Raw genomic sequence first — 26,359 nt, 5'->3', positions numbered from 1 at the left:
ACTTCAACAGCCATCCCCCTGAGCTGCTGCTTGCTGCAGAAAGTGGCATCCTGTGGCTGAAGTCTTTAGACCTTGATACTGAGCTCTAAAGCCACGTGGCCCCGTTCCCGCAATGGAGTAGGATTATCAAATTGGTGACTACTGACAACAGCTCTATTTGGCATGTTCTTAGCCAGTTGTCTCAACACTGCCTTAACTCGATGCTCTCCTTAAAGCAAGCTAGTCATGTGGAAGACTTGTAAGTGGCCACTGTCTCCTTTTTTTATTTTCTGTAGCTGATAAGCTATTTCTGGAGGACTGTCCTCCATGTTCTGATATCTGCTTTTGTTCTTAAAGCACAGTACCAAGAAGTTAAATTTACATGTGATGTTTGTGTGAAGGAAACTCATGTGACATCTGCTTCAAAGGCAGACAAATGTCTTGGTCTCCAATAGGTTCAGCAGTGATGTTGTCTTAGTATGTACTGACTCTTGGATTATGCTGCAGGAAGTTCTTTTATCTGGGTGTGGAGAAATGCTGTGTGATGGCAAGTAAATACCCGGTGCATGTCATCAGGTCTATTTATTGGTTTGTTAACTAATGCACAGACAATATCACTGGGCTGGTTGCACCTAAATTGTGTCTCTGAGATGACTTCGGTGTTGCTAATAAGTCACTGCTGGGGGAGAAAGGGCAGAGCGAAGGGAACTCTTTGTTGTGAAATGACTTGGTGACCCAGGTTGATGACTTCCTGAAGTAAAAGTCCTTCTTGTCTCTGTGCAAAATCCAAAGTATGCCTAATTTTGTAATATTGATAGAACAATGTTGTAACTAGAAAGAATGTAGCTGTCATAACTTCATGTTGATGGAAATGTCTGCACTGGGGTAATGTGCCTTGGACTGTCTGGGGCACTCGTGTGGTCTTGTCTATTCAGAACTCTGCTCTGGGTCTGAAAGGAGAATGTTTTGGGTTTGGTTTTATCCAAGCATGAGTCTAATGTGAATCTGTTCATGGTCTCTCGTGGAGCAAAATCTGTTCCCTTCATAACTGCAATGGCTCAAATACCATTTTTTTTTTTTTTTTTTTTTTTTCAAACATTAAAGGTGAATTGACACATTTAAACAGCCTCTACTTTCTTCTTCGTTACTGGCTGTCCCAAGCAAAACCAGCTCTTGTCCAGGGAGGGTGAGCAGCGAGTTCTCTGCCCTTGAAGGTGGTGATGGCCCAAAGGAGACAGGTCTGCAGAGGGAGAAACAGCCTCGGGGGGTGTATGTGGCCAATCTGTGCTGGTACTGACCTCGAGCCTGCCTCCAACCCTGCTCCAGAATGTGGGACTGGGGAGTGTGTGTCCTGCTGCAGCCCTGATGGGATGCTGCTGTGCTCAGGAACCTGGATATGCAGGTGCTGGGCCTAACCTCTTAATGACTTCAGTCAAAGGGGGTGCTATAGCAGCTGGGGCCCTGGCTCCTGGAAGCTCAGAGGTGTCTCCCTGCTTTGCAGGGAATTAGGCTTCCCCTTCAGGATTCCCCTTCAGGCTTCCTCCCTGTGCTCAGCAGAAAGGTGAGATCTAAAACTCCTGCTAGTTGCCTGAAGCTGATGTATATTTAATGCCTCCAGCGCTGCAGGGACTGTGGGCTTGGCCTTAAACAACCCCCTCAGCTTGCTATCTTGCTCCTGATGCAACCTAAATGTGGGGTTGTGGCCTCCTGATATTTTGGAAAAGCCGTGGGCGCCTGCCAAGCACCGTAGTGTAACAGCTATGCTGTGGGACAGTAACACCAGCATGAGAAATGAGGGGAAGCTGAGCTGCAGACAAACATGACTCATGCAAAGCAGCTATAAAATGAGCTGAACCCAAAACTCCTGAGCAGGCAGCAGTGTGGCTGTTACACACAGGCAATCTGCTGTAACCTACGCCTGGCAGTGCTGAAAAGCAGAGGTGGCTTCTCCTTTGGGGAAGCTGGGAGCGATGCTCCTCCCTTCACTAGTCCCAGTCAGCCTTTTAGCTGGAAGTGTAGTTGCAGGGTTTAAGCTCTGGGGCCCTGCAGGCCTGGCCTGGCTAGGTCTGGGTTAACACTGCAGCTGCAGGAAAGCTTTTGCAGCCTTGTGGGGTGGTTGAGCCCCCTTGGTGCAGAGGGCTTTTAGTCAAAGCAAGTGCAGCTGCAGCGTGGGAGGGCTCATCCAAAGCTGAGGTGGAAAACTTTCCCAGCCTGAGTTCCACCTGTGGGAAGCAGCCCTTCCAGCCACGTATCCGGTGGCTGTGGTGCTGCTGTAAACCCATCTCTGGAGGGACAGGGAGGCCCTGCCCAAGCTGGAGGGACAGTGAGTTGACACACATGAGTAGAAAATGAGTTTGGTGCTTGCTTGGATGTGTCACTGCAGTGGGAGTCCTGCTTCAGGCTCCAGGCTCAGGAAAAGAAGCTCTAACTCACACCCCTAACAGTTAGGCAGTGAAACTGAGCCCTGCTCAGCAACCTTAAGCCCTGCAGTGGACACTGTGTCCTCAGCCTTCCCCCTAATCCGTCCCTTGCATAGTGCTGGGGCTCTGGAAGATACAAACTGCCCCAAGTTAAGCAGAGCTTCCCTCTAAATGGCTGAGGGCAGTGTGAGGTGTTAACATGGAGCTTTCTGTCCCTGCTGCCTTCCCCTCTGGCTCTGCAGCAGCTGTCTGACACAGCTTTTGGCTTTGACTTTTTCCACTGCTGGCTCCACTTTGTCTCCAGTTTCCACCAGGCACAGGTGTCCTGCATGATGCCTCGGAGCATTAACTGTTTCCGTGCTGGAGAGGCCAACAGTATCCCCAGGATGGTCGCTCAGTTTCAACAGGGGCATGATGCTGTTTGAAAACATCTGGATGTGGGGCACTGAGTGGAAGGTATGTATCTGGGGGAAACATCTGGGGAAAGAAACTGCTTCCAGATGTGTTTGGGCAAAAATGCTATTTAAATGTAAACTCGGTACATGTTACTGTCTTGCTTTACAAGGTTCAGAAGATGTCTGCTTGCAGGGGAGTTCGAGGTGCTGGCTGCTGCTTGTGGCTGGGGGTCTGGGTGCAGGACAGGGTCTGCAGATGTGCGTGTGTGTTTGCTGTGGGTAACAGTGCGGTTTGGGGTTGGAGAGAGTGTCCTGTTACTTTCTGTTGTACAAGCCAAGTTATTCAATTCCTCACATGGAATATTTCTTCCAGATGTGGCCTTTGTGGCACTGGAGAGCAGACAGGGTGTTTGTTGGTAGCTGTGCTCCATCTGTGTAACTACTAGACATGATCTAGGATTCATTCTGTGGAGGGAGCATGGTGCAATGCCCAGGGAGAAGGTGTTAGCAGGGAGAGCCAGCCTTGCTCTGCCTGTGGCACGATGTTCTTCCTCCTTCTCCATGGCCACTTAGGATGCCAGGAAGGGAGAAAGTGATGGCAACATCCTCCCCACCCTGGGCATCCTGCACAGGGATCGGGTGTTGCACCCTGCTCCGATGGGAACACCCAGGCTGCGTGTCAGTGCTCTCCTTCCCTCCCATCCAGCTCAAGCACGAGGAAGCAGAGCCTGCTGCTGGTAAACCCGGTACCCAGTGGATGGATCCTTCTCTCTGTACTTTTGCGGGAGATTTGAGATGAAGGGAGAAAACACGGAAATGATTTTTATCTTGCTTTCAGTCTCCAGCGGGTAAGTCCTTGGGAGGCCGGTGGCACGCGGTGAAGGAAGCAGGGCTGTGCCATCCCTGCCCACTCGAGGTTTCCCTGCTTTGTTCTATTTATTGAGCAATGATTCCAACACCCTTTCCCAGACTGTGACTCATAGCAGCAGTGTCTGTGCATAAGCCATGTGTCTCAGAGTGCTTTACAGATACAGGAGCTGCAGGAGCCTCGCAGGAGTCAACTGTGTTTATTAAAAGATGATCAGATGCTTCCTCCCTTAAGGCAGTATCTCACTGAGGCTGAGTAATAACTCATTACCAACGAGACAAATAACTGCTTATTGTCAGGTCAGTGCCTTCACCAGCCCTGCTGTTAGAGGCAGGCACCCTGTTTCTCCTGCACCAAGCACCGGTGGTCTCAGCACCCAGCATAGTGGGGTAAGGAGGGAGCTGCCCAGTCTGAGCAGGGGCAACCCCAGGCTCTGCTCCACTCTCAGGAGGGTTTGGCCTTGGGTCAAGCTTGAGAAACAGTTTTATCCAGCCTTGGTGTAGCTTGTTTCCCCCTGCCTGTGGACACAGGCTGCTGCAGTGTCCTCACAGTCCGCATCTTTCTGTCCCAGTGCTGGGGACTGAGACCAAATGCACCAGAGCTTGCTGTGGCCTGGTGGAAAAGCCAGTGGTGGGCTAGCACAGCTCTCATCCCTTACAGGCTTGGTCAGAGGCTTTCCTCAGACGCCATCCTCTGGCGTGGCTGCGGTGGCCCTCTCCTGCCAGCTGCCATGGCACCTCTCCATGTCCTTTGTTCCCTCCCTTGCTTACACATCTCCATTGATTTATGGCCGTTGCGGAGCAGCCTGACCGCAGCTCAGCTGCCTTCCCAGACCCTGGCCAGGCTGCGTGCCTGTGCTCCAGGCCTGCCGGGCAGGGAGGCTTTTGGGGAGAGATCCAAGCCCCCCATGCAGTAGGGCCCCCCTGCATTTAAGCGCATGCATGGCCTTTTCTTTCACCTCCTTCCATCCCGGGTGTGAATGGAATGCTTTCAGGGGGAGGAGATTGCTGGGACTGCGCTCTCCCTGTGCATTGGTTGCAGCCCATAAAAGCATCTGAGGAATTCACCACAGCAGTCCCTGTGCAGGGTGAGTGCAGTGAAAGCCACCCTTTGTTCATGCAGCCCTGGCCACCGAATCCTACACACTGATGGGGCTGGAATCTGCAGAGCTGGATATGTGCTCCCACCAGCATGTTGTCCTTAGCAGCCCCTGTGTGGGTGCTACACTGCACTGAGGCCATCGGGAAGGGTTTTCCCATGTCCTACCCCAGCCAGGGTGAGCAGCAGGGTGTGAGCAGCATGAGGTGCTGCTCGGGCATGGTGGAAGGACTTCCCCAAGGTTTGCCAGCAGGGTTGAGCGCCAGGGTGTACACACAGCGTGACCCAACCTTCAGCTCCGTGCTGCTTAAGCTGAGTCAGAGGAATGTAAATCCTTTCTTACACAGATCTTTTTCCACCAAGTGTTTGATTACAGGTTTGGGGTTTAATCTTGTGCCCGTCTCGCGTGGTTTCCTGGCTGCTTGTGCTGGGGCCGCTCCGGCAGGAAAGGACGGAGGGCTGACACGGAGCCAGGACGTGCCTCTGCTGCAGCCTGCACACAGGCAGCTGGCACCTGGCCTGGAACATGGCTCTGGAAAGAAATAAATGCCTTTTTGTTTTTGAGGGAAGCCCAGAATGCTTCAGCAAGGACAAAACCTCTGAAATCCAGTTTTGAGAGTCCCGATTTCTCTTAAGGCTTCAAAATGCCCTGGCCAAAAGCGTCTGCTCCTCCGTGGCCTGTGGGTCAGCTTGGATGGGCTAAACCTGGACCCACATTGTGAAGGCTCCCTTTGAAACCATGGTTTGCAGAGGGACTGAGAGACAGCACCCCTTTCCAGCAGAGACCCCCCCATGGGTGCTGCTGTCCCCCTGGCCGGGGGTCCCAGGACCTTTTCAGTGTTGTAACTAGCAGAAGAAATCCATTGGGTGACTCAGCATGCATCGGGTGCCAGGCCAGGGCTTTGACACTGCCCCTGTCCTCCAGCACTGACGCGTGCAATTCAGGCAGAGCCTGGGCTGTCTAAAGATACCGGGGGACTTAAATGCTTTACAGAAAATCATTAAGCAATTAAATCTGGCAGATCTCGCATCACAGAACAAGCAGCTTGAGGTCCGCAGTAAACAGGGCAACGCTTCCTGGTCGGTTGGGATGTCTTCTTGGAGTCTGAACTCCAACCCGGGCTTCCGAGTAACTATAATTATCTCTTAATTGCCATTATTGTTTAACATTTTTAGCAGTAGCAAGTGCAAACTGTTAGTTTTCCATGCGGATACAATCAGGAGCCGGGGTTCACAGTGAAAGCAATTAAAATCCTGTGATTATTCTAAGCCTGCATGTCTATACAACTGCTTCAATCTGCATAACTTGCCAAGGCATAGGCTAGAAACTCAGACAAATTTAGCATTTATTTAGTAATCCAGCAGAGCTCCTACCCCTCACTGCCTCCAATGATTTGCATCTATGGCACTTTTGGAAGGATGAGGGGAGGGGAAAGCAAGCATTTTCTAGAATACATCCCTGGAGAATATACAGCGAAGATAAAATTATGCACATGAATTATGCATCTGAATTATGATTTCACTCCTATTTTTGTTGGGATTAGCTCATGTTTGGTGTGTATCCCTGGCAGGTTGCTGGCGGTTCGGCAGCTAGCAGAGTGCTTGATCCAACTCCCAGCAGGTCGCTGTGGTTTCAGGTCCCATGTTCCTGGCTCCTCACAGAGCTTCCTGGGATCCAGCCCACCAGCAACGATGGCAGCCCCTGCTCCTTCACGCCTCTCGGGCCTGGGCAAGTAGATTTTCTGTGTTAATTCATCAATCTCTAATGAGAACAGATTTAGGTGTAGAACTCAAAAAGCAAGGCTGCGCTATGCTGTGTAGAAGGGGAGGGGTTTGCAGGCTCTGCTCACATCAGCCAGGCTTCACCGGAGTCCCCTGGGTCCCCACCATCTCCCAGGAAAGGCAGATATGGAAACATCTCGGCTTCTGCCAGCTCTGGGAGGATAAATCCTCAGGAGAGGAGCATGAAGGGCAGGCGGTAGCAGTGTTTCCAAAATCTTGGAACCCAGTCCTTGCACCAGACTTGGCTGCAATGGCCCTTATTGCAGGGGAGGAATTATCCCCACTATGAAATGATGTCCCAGTCTCTGCTGCTGCCTCAGACTAACAGCCTGACAACCCAGCAGTCGTTTGCATGAGAGAATGAGATTAGGAAAGTATTTCAAGTATTTGTGTCTGTTGTTCAGTGGCAAACAAGGCCAGGGCCAGCGCTGTTTGTCCTGTCAGCTCGCCACAGCTTGGGAAAACAGCCGGGAAAGCTGGGAGACACCCACTAAGTATGGGGGGCTGAATTTGCACATGCCTTTGGGGAATGGTAGATGTGTAGCAGGGTGCAGGTAAATCCCCCTCCCAGGGATGCAGTACCTGCATGTGCACTGCAAGCACCCCTCTTTTCCCAGGAAAGACCAGCAAAGGCAGGATTGATGGAAACAGTGGCATCTGAGAAAGCCTGGGGCTGAAACCCCCCAAATTCCCATCCGAGTTTTGGGCCAGGTATGCTCCCAGAGCAATAATATTAAGATGAACTCTCTCCACTTTGCCTTTTACAGGAAGAGACAGAGCTGATGCATCAGCAAGGTGAGGAGGAGGCAGAAGAACCAGCAGCAGCTCCCAGGTCATCATCACTTTGTCAAAATCAGCAGGTATCTGCCGTGCCCTTCAGCTCTCTATTGTGGCTTCTGTTTAGTTTGGTTTCCCCATGGCAGCTGTCTCCATCCCTGCATTATCAAACCACCTGCCTGAATTTCAAGGAAGTCATGCATATATTCAACAGGAATATCAATTCCCAGGAGCTCCTGGGGGGCCTTGAGATCAGAGCAGCTAAACCAGGGATTTCTGCTCACACCGCCAGGGCTGGAACTTGCCTTGGCTGGGATGTGTGCTGGGGGGGTGCCCTGGGGCTGAGCCCCATCCCAGCAGCATCACACTGGTGGGACCAGCCTGGGAGAAACCAGCCCGAGTGAGGGCACCTCCTCCATATGTTTTTTAAACCAAAGGTGGCTCCTGAAATCAATAGAGAAGGCAATTCCTCCACAGCCTGGGGAACCATCCTGTCCACATTCCTCCCTGAGACCTTTAAAGGAGCTGAGGAATCCAATTCCTACTAATTTGCTTTGAAAATACCAACTTAAAATTGCAATTCTGGCATGCTGGGAGGAAAGACCCGACCGGACTGTAGCTTCCCTAAGACAACAGTTTTGATGATTTATTAAGATTTACATTTTTAACAGTATTATGTTGGTTAATGTTAAGATGTTCCTACGATTAATGAAAATTTCATACACTGACTGGGGAAGAAAGAGCCCATTTTATGTCCCCACCAGATGGCCTAGACCAGCTGCTCACTTTTCTTCTTTGAACTGTGATTCTAATGACTTCTCTGTCCTTTGAAGTCTGCTTCTGAGCTGCTGAACCAGATGTATTTGCATGACAGCAGCAGAGTTTAACAGACGAGGACTTGTGCTATTTTCCCTCATACCCCACCACATTTGCTCTTGTTTGGTGGTTTGGAGGGGTGAGTAAACACAAAGGCTTTCCAGGCACTGCTAAAGTGTACCTTGGTGTAACATCACCAGCTTCAGTGGAGTAATTCCCTAAACCCACAGCATCTTTACCCAGCTCTGGGCTGGTTTATAAACCCATGAGCAGTGTCAGTCTGCTTTCAGTCACGGATTTATGAGGGTATCACAAAAGCAGGAGCTGCTGTCAGAACACACATTTCAGCACTGTTTTCAAAACAGAACAAAAAAAGGAAGAGCTTTAAATATGTATTAAGAAGTTTTAAAAAGAATAAATCACAAAACAAAATGGTGACAAAAGGAACAAAACCCAAGAAGATCCCTAAGTGTGGGTTTGGTGGAATTTTATGCCAAATAGAGAAGTCGGGGAGGCAATGCTGACATTCCTGGCTTTCAGATTTCATACCCAAAGCAGCCCTGCCTGATTCCATCCCCAGATGCTGCTTCCCAGAGCACTTGCAGGCTATCAAGCAGCTGCACTGCCCAGAGCAATGGCTGGGCTGAGATGGCAGAGAGTGCTCTAAAATCATCCTCCCACAATATTAACACGCTTGAGGGTGTCTCTCTGCTCCGTGTTTCACTGCGACTGCCTTGGAGGCCTGTTAGGGACTTCTGTGGAACAAATAATAAATGGAATGATAAAGGTAAGGAGCACAGCAATTAGTCAGAACCAGACAGCTCCAGGGCAAAGAAGAAAGCCAAGGCGACGGTGCTGGTGGCACAGCATGTACTTTTCTTACACGAGGTGCTCAGTCTGATAAGGAGATGAAGGGAAGGTAAAGTGAGGTGAACAAGAGGTAAGACGGTCTCTCGAGTGAGGTTCCAGAGCTTGGCTTTGCCTGGCTGTGCCATGGAAGGAAAGGACACCATGCCCCGATCCTGCAGCTCTCCTGCTCCGTCCTGGGTGATGCAGATCCCTGTGTTGGCAGCGGTCCACATGCAGCAGGCTTGGCTCGTCCCCAGTCAAGTGTATTTCCTCATCAACTGGGGCCTTTCAGTCCTTGGCTTCTCTCCTGGGGTCCTGTTCCCAAGGAAGTGGCAATAGGCCGTCTGTTCATTTGATGCAAGAAGTGAATTCCAGGTGAGGTGCAGATCATATCTGGAGGAGCGTCTGTAAAGGCAAGTAGGTTTCTCTTCCCAACTATCAGTCCCTTGTGTCCCCAGTGCTGTAAATCTGTTACATCTCTGTGCCTCGACCAGGTACAGACAGATCTAGGACAGGGCGATGGGTGTGCGACAGGAACAGCCTGTTACAGTTCAGCAGCCCTCCTCTGCGCTCTGATTTCAGGTTATATCCGTCTCTTACAGTTGCTTTTAACGAAACACTGAGTGTCCACAATGGTTAAAACCTGCACAGTCCCCCCAAACTGCTCCTTGGGGAGCACAGTGCATGGCTGCCCAGTGCTTCTGCGCCAGTCAGCGGTCACCGGGCCACAGCCAGGATGGATCTGGGCATTGTGGTCACTGTATGTATGGACAGTGCCACCTGCTGTGGTGCTCCCCACCGCCATGGCACCCAGTCCCAAGACCTGGAGCTGCGATCACTGCCTGGGGCAGGCGCTTGTGCTTGTCTTGCTGCTCCATCATCATGAATTCTCCTTCCTTCCTGGGTTCAGTGCCATATGAGAGCGGAATGGCCGTGAGGGTAACATTGCCGTGAGGGTGACATGGCTGTGAGGGTGACATGCTATGATGGTGGCAGTGCCATGATGGTGATGCGGCTGTGACAGTGACATGGCTGTGAGGGTGACGTTGCTATGATGGTGGCAGTGCCATGATGGTGACACTGGTGTGATGGTGACGCGGCTGTGAGAGTGATGATGCTATGATGGTGGCAGTGCTGTGAGGGTGACACAGCCACAAGGGTGACAGGGCTGTGAGGGTGATGCTGTTGTGATGGTGGCGGTGCAGTGATGGTGGCGGTGCAGTGAGGGTGACATGGCTGTGAGGGTGACACTGCTGTGAGGGTGACATTGCTATGATGGTGCCAGTGCTGTGAGGGTGACACAGCCACAAGGGTGACAGGGCTGTGAGAGTGATGCTGTTGTGATGGTGGCGGTGCAGGGGTGGTGGCGGTGCAGTGCGGGTGACACAGCCGCAGGCCCTGTGCTGCTGGACGCACACCCAGGCCCGCAGCCCCTCGAGGGCCGCGTCCCCGCCCTGCACCGGGGCTCCCCTTCGCCTCTGCCTGGTGCCACCTCGGGCCTCCCGCCCGCCCCGGAAGTGCTCCGCGTTGCCATAGCGCCGCCGGCGGGAAGGCGGAAGATGGCGGCGGCGGCGGCAGTGGCGGAGGAGCCGGAGCTGGGCGGCTCGCTCCGCCGGTACCTGGCGCGCCTGGGCGCCCTGCGGCCCCGGCCCGGCGCGGAGCGGCCCGACGGCAGCCGCCGCACCGAGCTCCACCTGCTCTTCGACCAGCTCATCTCCGAGAGCTGCGGGACCGCGCCGGCGGCCGGGCCCTGCCCGCAGGTACCGCGTGGCCCGGGCGGGAGCGGGGCCGGGTCGGGCCATGGCGGGGTTCTGCTGCGCCTCTCCCACTGTCCCCCCGCCCCAGGACCGTGTTCCCCCTCTGCCTTCACCCGCCCCGGTTCCCTTCCCCGCCTCTTGTGAGCTCTGCTGCCGGCGTGGGCAGGAGCGCTGGTGGAGATGGTGGGAGATGCCCATGAGCGGGCAATGGATGGGTGTATAGGCACAAGGACTAAGTACTGTTCAAAGTCTGTTACTTAAACAATTAAAAATCTCAAGTTTAAAGTAAGCCCTTCAAAGCTGAGTACTGTAGTTACGCAGTATTGACACTGCTTTGTTTGGAACACGCTGTACTTCATTATTACTCTATAAGCACTGCTTTACCTGGTTTTCTTCGTTTTATTTCCAGACTAGGCACTTTGGAATTGATTCTTGGACAGTGCTCTCCCCCCGCCCCTTCTGTGCCTTCATCTAACTCTCTATATTTCTTTTGCCATTTATTATTAGCTTTGATTTAACTGTAGTGTTTAAGTGGTGTTGTTTGAACAGCACTCCTGCAATACAAATTCAGTGTCAGCATCCCCCTGCACAGGGATGAAGGTCTGTGGGTAAATGAGGGGAAGGGAAGCTCACTAGCTGGAGTTTCATTCATTTTGTTATCCCTGTGTGTCAATGGTGGTGGTACCCACAAGCAGATCTGGTTGTGTGATCAAAGTCTCAGCTGATGATGTGGTTTCCACCCCGGCTTTGTAGTCTCTAAGTAATAAACTGAGGCTTTCTTTTCCAGGATGTTTGTGCTCTGCTTGTCCAAGCCTGTCAGCTGGTTCACCTTGATCAGGAACATCTTGTCAGCAAAGTTTGCCAGCTTATCCATCACTTACTTAACAGGTTTCAGGTATGGAAAGTTTGGCTTTGTCCCTTCTTTCCCTGTCTGCTGCCTCCCTGATCCCTCACTAAGCCAGGGAGACCTCCTGTCTTCTTACAGGGCTGTGGAGCCAACCTTCATGCAGAGTTACTTGGATTTTTTCCCTGTATTGCATATTTATTCTTCGCTGAGATTCTGATCTCTGGCTCTAGCATTGTTCTTCATGTAAAAACAGCTCTCTCAAACATGATACACCATCAGAAATACTCTAGGTTATAGGACACTTTATCCATTTCCTAAGTGTTGGCTGATTCTGTGATGCTGTGTAATTTTAACAGCTGCATCACCCAAGTCTGTAACCAATATACCTGAGTATATTAACTCCAGCAGTACATGATGATGTTTTCTTGACCATGATCTTTTTCTGTTACTACAGGTGCTGGTTGATGAACAGAACTTGAATTTCCTTCTCTCCTACTGCATCTCTGCTCTTAAACAGTGCAGCTCTTGGACACATGTTGAAATTGTGCAAGCCTTGGCAGCTCTTGTCTACAATAATGGACCTAAATGTCAGAAAGTGAGTTCACAAGCTAAGAGAAAGTATCTGCAAAAATATGTGCACCCTTTTGCTGATTCTCCTTTTATTTCTTTTTTCCCTTAAAGAGAGAATAAAAAACTATCATGTTCTCTAATCGTCTTATCTTCATGTTAAGATTAGATATCATTTAATTAGTGACTGATATTTATGGAAATGTTGATTTTAGCCATGTCTACTAATAATAAGGATATAACAAGATTCTTCCCATGCCAAATACCTCTCTGTACCTCCAGGCTTCAGCTGTAGGGACCACCTCTTACCTGGCCTGAGCCAAAGGCAGGCTATTAAAGAAGGGCAGCAGGCTTAGCCTTCAGTCTGTCCACCCTGGTATGCCTGTGTACCAGGCAGGAAGAACATGGGGAGCTTCAAATTGCACGTTACTCAGCAGGCTCCATTGAGGAGCCTGAAATTTATCCAGTAACCAGATCAGCAGGCTCAAAGCCGTTTCAAAGTGGAGTTTATCAGGTATCAGTCCTGAGGTCTGCATGAAGCTCCTTGTTGCTGCAGTGTAACCGATGGTATTTGGTATGTTGAATCCTCCTGCTGTCGCCAGCTCTTGGCAGCATGCAGAGCAGTTTCTGCTGCTGGGCTGAAGCACGGGGAGGTGATGGTAGCAGTTTTGGAGCTGCCAGCTTGCGTGGGTTTGTAGCCTATGTAACTGCAGCAATTTGGTACAGCAGTTGTTACTAACTTAGCTTTGTGTCTGGGAAGAAAGCATAAACTGGGATTCAGCCTCAACTATGCTCACACTCGGTAATTTTCAATACAAAATAAGAAAACTTTGGAAGTTAATATTTTCATGTCATTTTTTCCTAAACATAATCTGTCTGTGGAATCTGGAACTGCAGCTGACACATCTTTTTTTGTAGCATAGATATGTTTAGCTACCGAACAGAAGAAGCAGGAAGCTGAGGGAGGAGCACGGATTCCTAATGGCTTTTGGTGGTTCGTTTTAGCATCTCCCGGATTTGCTGGGCAGGACTGGGCTCTTGGTGCAGTTCAGTGATGCTGCTCAGCCCGACGTGGAACTCCGGAGGGCAGCAGTACGCAGCATGGCAAACCTGTGTCTCAGGTGTGTGCAAGCCTTCCAGATGGGGGAGTGGGTGCTTTAGGAGATGTACATATGACAGCAAAGACAGCTGGTCTGCTCTGGGCTGGGAACAGCAAATTTAGGACTAGTAAGGGGTATATGCATGAATTTGAAATGTAAAACTCCTGTGCTCCAAGGTATTGTGTTATCTCTGCATAAAATGGTAAACTCTGTCTTCCAGAAATCATGATACAGAGATTAGTTTAGTGAAGAAAAGAAAAAGTGTAGTTCTGTCTGGTCCCTGCAATGATTTTCTGGGTTAATTTTGCACAAGAAATGGCCAGTTACAAGCTTTTATAGTGATTGTCAGTTATTCTTTTGCGATTCATCCATTTTTCCATTCCACATGTAAATATGCTGATGCCACAGTCATTCTAAGCTCTTCTTAAGGCTGATTTTTGCCTGAAAAGCATTTATAAGCATGAGAGCTTGTTAAGCTATGCTTGGAGAGTCATTGTAATCAAGGAGGCCACGGAAGCAGCGTAGGTGTACGGCACACTGTGACTGTACTAGCTCTTTGTGCAGAAGGTTTCCTTCTGTTCTTTACAGTGGTAGAGCTGATCCCTTTCAAAGAGCCACCATCCATCTGAGGCTGTGCTCTTCAGCCTAGCAGAGGGCTTGGGTCGGGTCTGACTCTGTGTAACTTTATAAAGCTGTGGGACAGATTGTAAACCAACCATTTGTCTCCTCCTGCTCTAATCTCAGCGTGCCTGAACAGCCATATTTGGATGAGCCCTACAGAAGTGTCTGTTTTCAGACTTTTCTAAGTGTTCTGCAGTCTTCAAAAACCTCTGATGTGGATGACATCACTTTTTGCATGGTGAGTGTAATTGTCTAGAATACTCTAATTAGGAGATTGTGCTGCTGGAATGTTAGAATTTGGAATATGTGACATTTGGAATGTTGTCAACTGAGATTTTGCTTAAATAGTCTATTTTTTTAATAAACATAAGTAACTCTCCCAGTAATTATGTTGAGTTAAACCATAATTGTCCAGAAGGTCACTTGAAAGATGTGAACCTACAGTGTTTTGGGAAAGAAAAATAATTCTGTGTGCTGGTTTTCAGTTACTGCAAAATGCACTGAAAGGTATCCAGTCGCTTCTCAATGGTGGGAAGATGAAACTAATGCAAAATGACCAAATTGGATCTCTTCTTGCAGTATTAAAGGTAAGTACTTCAATCCACCTTGAGACAGAGTCAGACTCTGGAAGGTGCAGGTTCCAGGTGCTTGTTAAGTGAGAAACAATAGAAGACAAGAAAGAGGGAGCAAAGAATCCTGAGCATGGTGGGAATACGTAGTATGGGATATAAAGAAGATGACATTGAGTTTCTCTTACAGCACTTCCCACAAAAGAATGTGAGAGAAAGATGGGAGGCTCATGTTTTTGGACCCACTTATTATCCTTCTAGGTAGAGTTGAATTTCAGATGTTGCAATGCTGTTACGTAGCACGGGGAGAGACAAGGCCTGGGGGAAGGATCAAGAAAGAGCCCAACTGAAAATTGATGAACACCTGAGTAAATATAGAATAAATCTTTGTGCATCACAAAGGGAAAGCATGCTAATGTTTTTCTTTCTGTTCTAGAAATGTATGTTTCATGGACTGCCAGGACTGAGCATAGAAATGCCAGCAGTCTTGTACCCGGTTCCGTTACCTCAGTATGATAAAAGGTTGCCTGCCAAACAGGAACAGTCAGAACCAGCCACCTTTAAGCAGACAGGGGTAAGCTGGAACGCTCATTATGCATGTGTTTGTGCAGTTACATGTTACCTGACTGATATTAGTGGCTCTTTGTGTTCTGAGCATCTGATACATTTCACATTCTTTGATTTAAAAGTATTGATCATAAACCTCTGCGCAGAGTAAAATTGCTTTGTAAACTCAGGAGAACAAATGGCTCTGAGGAGATTGGTTTTCCTGAGCTGAGCTGTGTGCATCAGTTACTCATCTATAGCCAAGAATTCTTGGCCTGCAGACTGGGATTGGTGTATGCAGACGAGGCAAAGCTTTTTATTTTATAAGTTACATTTTCTCTCTAACACTTGCACAATTGTTTGACTCTTTCCTAGGGGAGTCAAGTTCATCTAGAGACTGATCTCCCCCCCCCCAACCCATTTGTTCTGCTTAATCCTTCTACAGGTTATTTTTTAACCCTCTGAACAGTTTGGATTACCAATTATCTGAAAGACATTAGAGAAAATAAAAGTGTGTAGTCATGTTGACTTGTTTCTTTTTACATGTTAAATACCTACTGTAAATCTAAAAAGAACTACAGCAGCATTTACCATTCCCCTTCTTTAATCACTTTTGTGTGAAATCTGATTTTGAGCTAAAAGTTTTCTTGGAAATCTTTTGCTTTGCTGATGAAGAGGCCAAATCTTAAATTTTGAGGCTATTCAGATATTAACTGCTTACACACTAAGGTATTACTATACTGATGTTACTGCAGCTGCTAATAAGCAGAGTTTGCAAACTCTCAGATGCTAAAGAAGTATTTTTTGTCTTAAAACAGAACCGAAGAAAAAAGTCCAAAGGGAAACAAAAGAAGGGAGAGTTTGGGGAGGAAGGAAGAGATTTGGGTGATGCAGGAAATGAATCAGTCCTTGGAGCAGACATGATGAAATTGCACTTGGGGAATGTGCAGAAGAGTCCTTCTTCGGATCCTCGGGGTCGTGCATCAGATGTTGCAAACATGCCTGCTGGGAAGGATCACTTGTCTTCACGTTGTCCTAGTTGGAAAAGAATCAGCAGCAGTGAGTCGGAATATTCCGATGCCGAAGGTGGAATACAGAGCAAAGTGAGGTGATTGTTGTTCACGTAAACATAAAGCACAGCAGCAGAGTGTGCTGCTGTTCATAACAATTTCAACTCGTGTGTCATGTTAAAACATACCTTCTGTCCCTGCAGACCTGGCACAAATTTTACATGTGTGCAGCCTCCCACACTCCCAGCAGGATCCTAGTGCTTTGGTCTTAAAGCTGTTGAGGAAATCAACAGCTTTGATTTATGTGATGATACAAGAAGATAGGAAAGCAGTAATTTGTCTTGGTTTGAATGTAAATTTGTTCTTTCTCATCCTCTTCCTGGTCAAAAGAATTTCTTGTCACAGCTAGCCACTAATGCAAGTGAGAGGTTAAGTCCATTACTCTTCTTTGCGGCTATTTCATGAATCTTTTTGTTTGTTTTTAAGATCTTATCAAGCCAATGTTCGTCAGGGGGCTCTGGCCTGTTTCCTCTCTGCTATAAAATCAATAGAAAAGAGAGTTCTTTATGGCTACTGGTCAGCGTTTGTTCCTGATGCTCCTGGTATTGGCAGCCCCCAGTCAGTGTCCTTGATGACTATTGCTTTAAAGGACCCCTCTCCAAAGGTGAGGCAGCTCTGAGGAGAAAAAGCATTGTATTTTTGCCGTATTAATCTTGAGTTGTCTTCTCTGGCCTTCAGTAAGTACTTTAGCTACTGTATCTGTGTTGCTTGGTCACTGTGCCGCAAGAAATAAAGAGGATGTACTGGTTAAAGAAACAAAGGATTGGTTATATTGTGAGATAAAAATAGTTGGATTTCTTTCTTGTCTGAGAAAGAGACTTTGATGAATTTTATCCATCTCCATCAGCTCGAAGGAGGTGTTAAAAGTGGATAATAAATGTTCTATCATTTCAGACCCGTGCCTGTGCTCTTCAAGTTCTCTCAGCCATTCTGGAAGGCTCTAAGCAGTTCCTTTCTGTTGCTGAAGATGTTGATCACAAGAGAGCTTTTACTCCCTTCTCTGTAACTATTGCTTCTAGCATCCGGGAGCTGCACCGCTGTCTGCTGCTGGCCCTGGTGGCAGAATCCTCTTCTCAAACACTGACACAAATAGTCAAGGTAACTGTACTGTTAATGTTTCAAATGCTGCCCAAGAGATGATAATGGTCTCTGGATTAAGTCTTGAACAAAGATTGTACAGGAATTGTTGTAGCTGTTGAGGACTAAGGCAGTGGTGGGAAATAATCTCTTGTCATCTCACTTCATTGACTGAGTTTTCCTACAGAGTCCTAGGGTTCTTTTCAGCAGAATTCTCTTGTTCCTGCATTTCTTTTGTGTAGTCTTTTTGGAGCTGAACGAACCTATGAAATGATTCTGAAGACTCACATTGGCTTTAAAACTGGAAATTGGCAAAAAAAGCTTTCCATGGGCTGCTGAAATTCCTTGGTCTTTATGCCAGGTCACAATAGTTAAATACTTGTTCTTAGGAGCCAGGTTTGTAACCAGCTTTCAAACAGCAGATGATTGCATTTGTTTTCAGGTGCCCTCAGATAATTATCTGTCAAAATTAGCTAAATTGCAAATGTAAAACCAGATGTGTTGGAGGCCAGGCTGACATCATAACCACTGCTCCATGTATGTTCCTTTGTGTGTTTCAGTGCCTTGCAAATTTGGTTTCAAATGCCCCATACAGCCGTTTAAAACCTGGGTTGCTGACAAGAGTGTGGAACCAGATAAAGCCCTACATTTGTCATAAAGGTTTGCATTCTTTTTGGCTGGAGCCTCTTTGTGTATGTGATATCTCAATTCAGCATTGGTTGTTATGGAATAGTTGTGGATTTCCCTCTTTCCCCTGTGCTTCATAAATACATAAACATGTATATTGCTATTGAATCATATGTTATGATCTCTCTCATCTGAAAACTGCTGAAGGATGCTGATGTGTCAGTGAGATGCTAATGGAGTGGCTTTTTCTTCCCCTGTCCTGTTCTTTCTTGCAGATGTTAATGTCCGAGTTTCTAGTCTCACATTGTTAGGGGCTATAGTATCTATCCAAGTACCTTTACCAGAGGTGCAGTTACTTTTGCAGCAGCCCAGTTCTTCAGGGCTAACTAGTAGTGGTAGCACAACCCCTCACCGTTCTAATTCCTCTGAGCAGTGGAGAAAAACACTCCCCTCAGAAGGGGAGCCTCTGGATAATCCAGCAGGATGCACATCTCCAGAACCATGCTGGCTGCTCCGTCTCTGCGTTTCCATCATTGTTCTGCCCAGAGAGGATTCCTGTTCTGACAGTGATGCGAACTTCCCATCATTTTCCAGTGTTTATGAACCATGTCCCCTTCGACTGGAAGCCTTACAGGTGGGGAGATACTGAATGTGTATCTTACAGGCACTCTTGCTTAGTTTTTCAGCTACAGGAGGCCTCACAGTAAATAATTCATTGTGTTGTTAACTGACAGTGCTTTTGTGGCTCTTTTCTGAACAAGATAATGACCAGGGAGGTTTTTATTTAGCTCTAGTATTCTAGAAATTGTACTGCAAGGTGTATCTCATACCTTGGAGTTTAGTATGTGGTCCCAGTGTTGATTAGGACATGAACATCCTCTCTGTGTGTATTTGGGGTATTTTGGTTTAATAGAAAGAAAAAACATTGAATGGATTTTCTTTTGTTTGTGTTTAGGTGTTGGCTCTTCTTGTAAAAGGTCATTTCCCTATGGCTCAAAGCTATTTCCTAGAGCTTGGAGAAGTGGCTTGCAGATGCATGGAAGAAATGGATCCATCCATTCAGCTTCACGGAGCCAAAGTAAGAGCATGAGGAAACATCAACGTTGCTTCACTGAGCCAATTTTATCTATTAGTGTGCTTTGCAAATACAGATGAGTAGTGATGGATATTCAGAACATGTGTGTGTCCTGTAGCACACCATAAAGAGCTGTAGCTCTTTGGGAAATGCTGTACCCTGACACTGACATATGCACATTCTGCTTCCAATCTTAGCAGAGTGTTGTTGCTCTGCTGAGTCACCAGGAAGCTTGGGAGGTGCAAGGGCTATAACACTGACCTTTCCCTGATTTAGCATCAGCCAGTGCAGGAGCTGTAGTCTGTCACCCAAAGGACAGCTCAGAGAGATTTCCTCTTTGTGTGGCAATTCGTTATGCTGTCCTAGTTGGAGACTTAGAGGAAAAGTCTTTCTTACATCAATTTCTTCACTAGCAGGGACAGAATAGAGTCCAAAACAATACTGAATCTTTCATTTTTGTTCCATGGGTAAGTAATTATAGTCCTAGATAAAGGGTGCTATAGTTCCATGGAACTCGAGGCATCCCTGATGAAGACCTAGTTGCTTTTTGTTTCCTTGCAGCTCCTGGAGGAGCTGGGCACGGGTGTACTGCAGCAGTACAAACCTGATTCAGCCGTCACCCCTGATCAGAGAGTACCGGTCAGCGTGGTAAGTGTGGGGGCTCCCTCTGAGATTCCACTTCACTGAGCTTCCTTTCTTGAACGCTCTGCAAAGTCACTGGCACGGATAAATAAATCAATTGCAGGAAAGCAGAAGGGGACTCGGTGCCCTCTGGCTTTGTTGGTGCTGATATGTAGAATTTCTGTAGACTTCCTTCATTGTTCTGTTTTTGTCTGTAGGCAGGTGTGGGGTGCTTTTGTTTTACGTGATGTTAACACTGCCTCTCTGTCTTTCCTCATTCGTCCTCTTCCTGCCTCCTTTAAGTCAGACAGCTGGAAGGACAGAGTTTTGGTGAATTTTCATTGTTGCAAGAGCCAGCCTACATGTTCTCACTGCTCACAAGTGCAGAGAGAGTGACCAGAACCATAATACATGTGATTTCAGGAAAAGTCATTGTTTGAGGCTGTTTGTTGGACCAGTTTGTGGAAGCTGAGGAACTGGCATTCTAGTAGTAATGTAGGCCTGTTTAAGTCTTGCTTCTGTGAACAGAAGCCAAGTTTAAAAGCTTCCTTGGCCTATGCTAAGTATTGAGCTGTTCACCAGTGACCCTACAAGATAGGAAACGTGTGCAGTAGCACCAGGTTCCTGTTACTTGATGTGAATGTAAATTGTCAGGCAAATGAAAGTGCCCAGCTGTGTGGATTCAAGAATGGGATTGCAATTCTACCTAATGCAAGCTAATCCAAATGTATATGGCCTTGAGAAGGAAACAAACAGAACTCAGTGAATAAGCACTTAATTGCAGTACTAAAATGTTTCTGAATGCTGAGAATTTTAGGCTTGCAAAGAGTCACAGTCACTTCCATGTGTGATTATGCTACCTGCTGTAAGTATGTCTTAAAGATGATCATAGGAAAAGACAATCTGTTATAGAACTTGGGCATAATTGCTGAGTTTAAATAGATAAACCTGGCTGCTTTTTCTGTAGGTTGTAACTTTCTGGACTATGATGCTAAATGGCCCTTTGCCTGGCACTCTTCAGAACTCCCCCCATGCAACTCTTCAGACAAGTGCCTGTGATGCCCTGTCCTCTATCTTGCCTGAAGCTTTCAGCAGACTGCAGGTAAGAGCACTCCTTTAAGGTGGCATTTTTAAACCCACTGAAGTCTTGATCTTGTCTACCAAGTGTAAAGCCTTTTAAAACTTACAAGGAGAGGGTAGAGAAACCTTCCAGATTTTTTGTAAACATTCTGAACAGGTTATGACCATTGAAGACTAGAAAAGGCAATGTTGGGAGTTATTAATCTGCCAAAACAATTAAGCTGTGGGTCACAAAAGCTGTTTGGCCCTGCCATGAATACTTGGCCTTGGCGATGATGCAGGGGAGATGGAGGGCAAGAATTTCATCGCTTGAGGGAGGGGTGAAGGGTTGTTATTTTGCTGGTTAAGTCTTTGAAGACACAGCTGAGCTAACAGCCATGGACTGGTGATGGTCACCAGTTCACATGCATGGCTTTTCTCTTGGCTGGCTTTTAAAACACTGAAGTGTGGCAATTGCCTTGGCAGAAGCAAGCAGACGTGTTGGCCTTGCTCTCCTTTTGCAACATAAAATATGCTTTTAAACATGAAAGCCTTGGCAGTGTATCACCGCTGCATTGTGCCTCTCCTTTTATGTCACTGTGCCCTTCTTGATGGGAGTACTCTGCCAGATCTCATTTGCCCAGGAATTGCTAGTACAGCAGTATCTCTGGAATTCTCCGTCCGGTTTCTCCAAGTACAGCATGTACTTCATCACCCTGTACTTTGATCCCGTACACTCTCTTGTCCCTGTGGCCATGTGGGGTCAAGTCAGCGCCCACTCTGACCCTTTGCTCTGATGAAGCAAAGATCTTTGTCATGGATTGGTAAACTGACAATCTGTCCGGGATGAACTTAAACTGCCTGGCTGTCCTTGTTAATGGAGGGGAAAGAGCGAAGTAAGACAGGAAAAACCAACTGATCCAGTGGTTTTACTCCTGATGGGCCATGCTGTCTGCATTTGGATGATAGTTAATATTTCGGTTTCCTTTGTGGTCTTACCTAACAAGATCGTTCTTGCTGGAAGCATTCCCACTTCCTGTGTGGCATCCTGCAGTGCCGCTCAATTTACTTTAAAGAAAAGAGTATGCTCTGAATGGTATTTTCTGTAGATTCCACATATTAGGGTTTTTCAGTGGGATGGAGATCTTTTCAGGTTCTCTCTATTGCCATGACTGCTCTTCGTTGCAGAATGACCAGCAGATATTGTGTGTCACTCTGCTTCTTGGCCTGAACCACAGTGAGAACCCGCTGGTAAAAGCTGCTGCTGCACGTGCACTTGGAGTCTACATCCTCTTCTCTTGCCTCAGGCAGGTCAGAACTGCCCTATTTTTCTTATTTTGAGCCATTTTATAATGGTTTTGGTGAAGTGTGAGATGTGGGACATGAGTTCTTTTGGAATGAATTGGCCTTCCGACTTGCTTTTGGTCTGCAGATTGGTCTGTAGATTTGGTCTGTATATAGCTTTTCCTCACTGTCTCCAGACCTGCTCTTGCCTCTTATGTGGTAAACAGAACCAGCACAGGTTTAAGTGAGATGAGCAGAGGTCAAAGTGCCTCATAAGCGAGATCAAAAGGAGGGAGGCCAGGATCTTCCCTGAGCTCTCGGGGACAGAAGTGGGAAGGCCAGGTTGGCACAAAGGAGCTGCGAGAGATGAGGTGGAGCTGGGAAGAAGGAAGCAAATGTACAAGAAGTTTTTAATGTGAAGGCTTCAGTTTTGCTTTCAAGCTCAGAAGTAAAGCTTATTTAGAGAAAAATGCTGGATGGTTTCCACAGGAAAAATTGGCCTTGGTTTGGCTGAGCTGGGAGACTCTGGAGTTTTTGCAATGTGGCCTGAACTGAGTGATTGTAATAAAAGAATTACACAATAGCTGATGTTGAGATTCGATTCCAAAATATTCTGAAAGAAAACTCTTTACCATAGGCAAGGGAATGAAAATGAAATGTAATGGCCATAGAAGAGAAGATTAAACAGGCAGCTCAACAGGGAGTTTGGAGAAGGAATTACTTTGAGTGGGATTTGATGAGTGTAAGATTGGCAGTTCAGGAAATTATGTTAAATCCAAAGTAACTAAAGCACTAATAAAATGAAATAATACATTGAAACCTTTCAGCAACAGCCACTCAAGAGAGTGATGAAGTTGGTCACTGTTAATTTAAGATCAAACCAAGCTGTACAAACATGTTAAAGGAAGAATGCATGAACGAAGCTGGTCTCTGTGCAGGTATCAATTCCCCTAGAAAGGCTAGAATGTGTATGTTACTAAGGAAATCAGCTGAGTTTTTAAAACTCTTAACTTTGCAGCAGTTTTTACTTTTCTAGGATGTGATGTTTGTGGCAGATACAGCAAATGCTATTCTGGATTCCCTCCATGACAAGTCTCCCAACGTCCGTGCCAAAGCAGCTTGGTCCCTGGGCAATCTTACAGACACCCTCATCATCAACATGTACGTAAGTGGCCTTGGCCTGTGGAATTCCCTTCTCTGCCCCTACTTCTGTAGCATCACACAGAGGATACTGATCTACTTAGTGTCAAGCCCTCAAATTTGGCTTGGATGCTTCTTTTTAACCACTCAGCCTGTGTGTCTGCCAGTGTGTGACCCTGTTAACAAGTATCTGGTATCCATCTGGGGGCTGAGTTGTAAACTGCTTGAGTTCAGCTCTTTCTACTCATTAGTCTGGAGTATATTCCAAGTTTACTTTTCAGTTTTCTATTGCTTGTATGTTGCTTTGTGTAATTGAGTTTCCCTGGTTACTTGCAACATAACACAGGAGTAAAATTAATAAATATTTAACACTACCTCAAGCCAAAGACTGACCTACTGTTACATTTTTAACAGGAGAAATAGTTATCATATATTCCTGCTACACAATTGCCTCTGAGCAATTCATTGCCCTCTGTTTTTTATTACAGACTTAATGCATTGCTAACTGGCTTACTTGCATTGATAGTTTGGTTTTAAATTAATAAACATAGTGGTCACATGTATACGGTCTGCCTTACATATTAGCCCTCTAAAGAGTGAAGGTTGTTCATACGCCTCTGTAAAGGATTGTATCCCATCTTTGGGGATGGATCATCTGAGCTGCCCTTTCACTCTGTGATTCTCCTGCCAGGGAAACGATGGGACAAAGTTTTCATGAGGAATTTTCTGATCTCCTCCTGTTGAAAATGTTACGGTCTGCGACTGAAGCATCCAGAGACAGAGACAAGGTACGAGTGAGGGGAGGGAGGGTGGAGTTGTCATGGTGTGGTTAACTCTTGCATTTTTATTGCCAGAAAAAAAAAGAGGGGGGGAGATGTCACCAGTTACTTTGGGGCGTTTTGCCCCAGTGGATGGGGAGCTGCAGCTCAGCATCCTCTCTTGAGGGCTCCTGGTTGGAGGTTTCTGTTGTTTGACCGTCAGGGCATTTGATTGTGCTTTTCCATAGTGCAGGAGGGGGTTGGTTTGGTTCTTTTTCAGGGTGACCATTTGCACAGAACAATCTTTCTGGTGGCATTTAAGAACTTGCCATCTGATAAGACACCAAATCTGATTCCAGACAGGTTCCTTGTTGGCTCTGAGCACGATTTCACAGCAAGCTTGACAAAAGCTTTGCCTATAAGCTGAAAGCCAAAATGGTTTTGGGGTTTTTTGTGTATGTGTGTTCCAGGTAAAGAGCAATGCAGTCCGGGCCCTTGGGAATGTGCTTCATTTCCTTCAGCCATATCACATAGCAAACCCCAGGTTCAGGGAAGCCATCGAGGAATCTCTCCAGGCCCTCATTTCCACTGTTCAGAGTGAGGCCACTATGAAAGTGCGCTGGAATGCTTGTTATGCCCTGGGGAATGTATTTAAGAACCCTGCCTTGCCACTCGGTGAGTAACTTGTCCCTCTGGCTTTGGATTTGCACAGCAGGTTGTGGTTTTGATAAGAAGGTCTCTGTTACCAATGTGTTGGGTAAGCAGGCGAAAGCAAACTGAGCAGAATCTTCTTGTCAGAGCATTCCTGCCAGTGAAATAGGCTCAGATCCTGCAAATGTTAATACAGGCACCACTGTGCTGTATTCAGTTGGATCTGTCATGTTAGAAAAGAGCATGAGGATGGGATTATACCTGTGAAGAGATGCAAAATGTCACTTTTGCTCTCAAAACCCACTTAATCTCCTGGAGCTTTGTAAATAATTTCTCATTTCATAACCCCTGATTCTCTCATTTAGACCAGGATAAATACTGTAAATGTAAGCCCATTAAATATGCAGGAGATGAATTTATAGTTTTGTGTATTTTGATTGAAGTGGATTTGTTTTGGGGGTTTTTAGGAGAGGCTCCTTGGACCACACAAGCCTATAGTGCACTTTCCTCAGTGGTGAAGTCCTGCAAGAACTTTAAAGTCCGGATCAAGTCAGCCATGGCCCTCTCCATCCCTAGCAGGAGGGAATGCTACGGCTCCACTGAGCAGTTCTGCCAAATCTGGAGTGCCTTGGTGGTAGCCCTGCAGAAGAGTGAAGACACCGAGGACTTCCTGGAATTCAAGTACAGTGCCAGCCTCAGGACACAGATCTGCCAGGCTCTGCTCCATTTGTTGAGTCTGGCAAAGAGCACGGACCTGCCTGTCGTTTGGGAAACCATAACAGAGCACGGGGATGCAATCAAATCCTATGTCTTGCAGTATCTGAAATCTGGAGCTGAAGAAAACGAAGCGGGAACACACACAGACTTGTGTGAGAGGGAGAGGGTGTTAAAAGGAGCTGTTGAACATCTGGATGGGATAGAGAAGCAGCTGCAGGGCAAGGCTAGGGTGAGAGTGTCTGTTTATCTGCAGGATATCTTGACAAACCACGCCAGTGCTGCTGAATTAAGAGGCTTAGAAACACCTATTTTGGTGACCAACAACCCACACTTCTGACTGGGCACAGAGGAGAACATACTGCTTTCACACAGGCCATCCAGAACAAACGTTTCCTGTAGCTGGTATTAAACAGTTGATTTCAAACTTCCTGAAGTCACTCATAAAGCTTGATGGAAAAAATCTGGAGAACTTAATATATTTTATTATTATTTTTCATTTTTGTGTTTAATGAACTCCTAAGTTGTCCTCCCTTGGTTCTGCTTGTACATTTACCTGTGTCCTGGGTTCAGCTGTAACAGTTCTTTTTCTCCTTCCTAGTAGCTGGTGTAGTTCTGTTACAGCATTACCCTTGGAAAACAAACACCTTTTCCTTCTTTGTGTGTTTTATAAAACCAGCCTGTTCTCTCAGCTTATCTGGAAGCATTTTGTTACTCTTGCTGCTGTATCCAAAATCATGTTTGTAAAGGAGGGGCCTGGAAGAATTTTGTTTTTCCGAGCACTGCAAATGTTGTCACTCTTGTGTTCCTGCAATAAACCCCAAAATGCCAATATTTGAATAATTCCTTAGAGCAAACACACTTTGCCTTTACCTGTCTGCCTTCCCTGTGTCTTGTACCTGGCCTGTGCCTCTCTCCTGCCTTCCAAAACCTGCAAATTCCTCGTGTCCAGGGGGATGGTTCTGTGCTGTGTGAGCCAGAAAACCCAAAGTAGATCTTCCAAAGCTGGAATTCTGACTCTTGAAGCAGTGCTACCCCTGGGTGGAGGTGCAGTGATGTTCTAAAGCACATGTGGCTTTGTTTCTGAAGCTCTGTCCCCTTCCCATTCCTTACTCTGTTTGCTGTGTGCTTACTGTGCTGATAGCTGCAGGAGGACGGAGCTCTCTGATGTTGCTGGGGACAAATCGATGCCTCCAGGAATGAGCCGGGGCACTGTGAGTTAAGTGCCTGCTCTCCTAACCTCTGGGTGGATGTTTGAACAGAGCTCAGAGCAAGCGCTGGCTGTTGTAAAA

The 26,359-nt window shown here is 47.0% G+C and overlaps 1 protein-coding gene across 3 annotated transcripts; it reads left to right on the top strand.

Moving 5' to 3' along the window:
• The first annotated feature begins 1,252 nt into the window (after positions 1-1,252).
• HEATR6 (HEAT repeat containing 6) lies at positions 1,253-25,901 on the top strand. Of its 3 annotated transcripts, XM_030472428.1 has the most exons (23): positions 1,253-2,855; positions 3,501-3,642; positions 6,332-6,489; positions 7,310-7,402; positions 11,529-11,636; positions 12,043-12,183; positions 13,161-13,276; positions 14,000-14,114; positions 14,362-14,463; positions 14,882-15,019; positions 15,810-16,099; positions 16,488-16,665; positions 16,956-17,159; positions 17,699-17,798; positions 18,041-18,399; positions 18,721-18,843; positions 19,402-19,488; positions 20,429-20,563; positions 21,709-21,831; positions 22,841-22,965; positions 23,636-23,732; positions 24,173-24,377; positions 24,821-25,901. In XM_030472428.1, exons 3-23 carry the CDS (start codon positions 6,403-6,405, stop codon positions 25,405-25,407), a joined length of 3,513 nt encoding a protein of 1,170 aa, XP_030328288.1. In that variant the 5' UTR covers positions 1,253-2,855; positions 3,501-3,642; positions 6,332-6,402; the 3' UTR covers positions 25,408-25,901. The 3 variants fall into 3 exon arrangements, with proteins under 3 accessions (XP_030328288.1, XP_030328287.1, XP_030328289.1); XM_030472427.1 differs by lacking the exons at positions 1,253-2,855; positions 3,501-3,642; positions 6,332-6,489 and having other exon boundaries at positions 7,317-10,744; XM_030472429.1 differs by lacking the exons at positions 1,253-2,855; positions 3,501-3,642; positions 6,332-6,489; positions 24,173-24,377 and having other exon boundaries at positions 7,317-10,744.
• The last annotated feature ends 458 nt before the right edge of the window (positions 25,902-26,359 follow it).

Source organism: Strigops habroptila (assembly GCF_004027225.2).
Source record: "Strigops habroptila isolate Jane chromosome 13 unlocalized genomic scaffold, bStrHab1.2.pri S16, whole genome shotgun sequence".
NCBI classification, from domain to species: domain Eukaryota; kingdom Metazoa; phylum Chordata; class Aves; order Psittaciformes; family Psittacidae; genus Strigops; species Strigops habroptila.
This window is presented reverse-complemented; position numbering and strand designations above follow the sequence as displayed.

What these genes read in the sequence shown, in the direction of transcription:
- HEATR6 (XM_030472427.1), top strand. Translation starts at nt 10,328, where the DNA reads ATGGTGGCGGTGCAGGGGTGGTGGCGGTGCAGTGCGGGTGACACAGCC. An exon ending in CGGCCGGGCCCTGCCCGCAG is followed by an intron (nt 10,745 to 11,528) that starts GTACCGCGTGGC and finishes TTTCTTTTCCAG; the next exon opens with GATGTTTGTGCTCTGCTTGT. An exon ending in CTCTTCTTGCAGTATTAAAG is followed by an intron (nt 14,464 to 14,881) that starts GTAAGTACTTCA and finishes TTTCTGTTCTAG; the next exon opens with AAATGTATGTTTCATGGACT.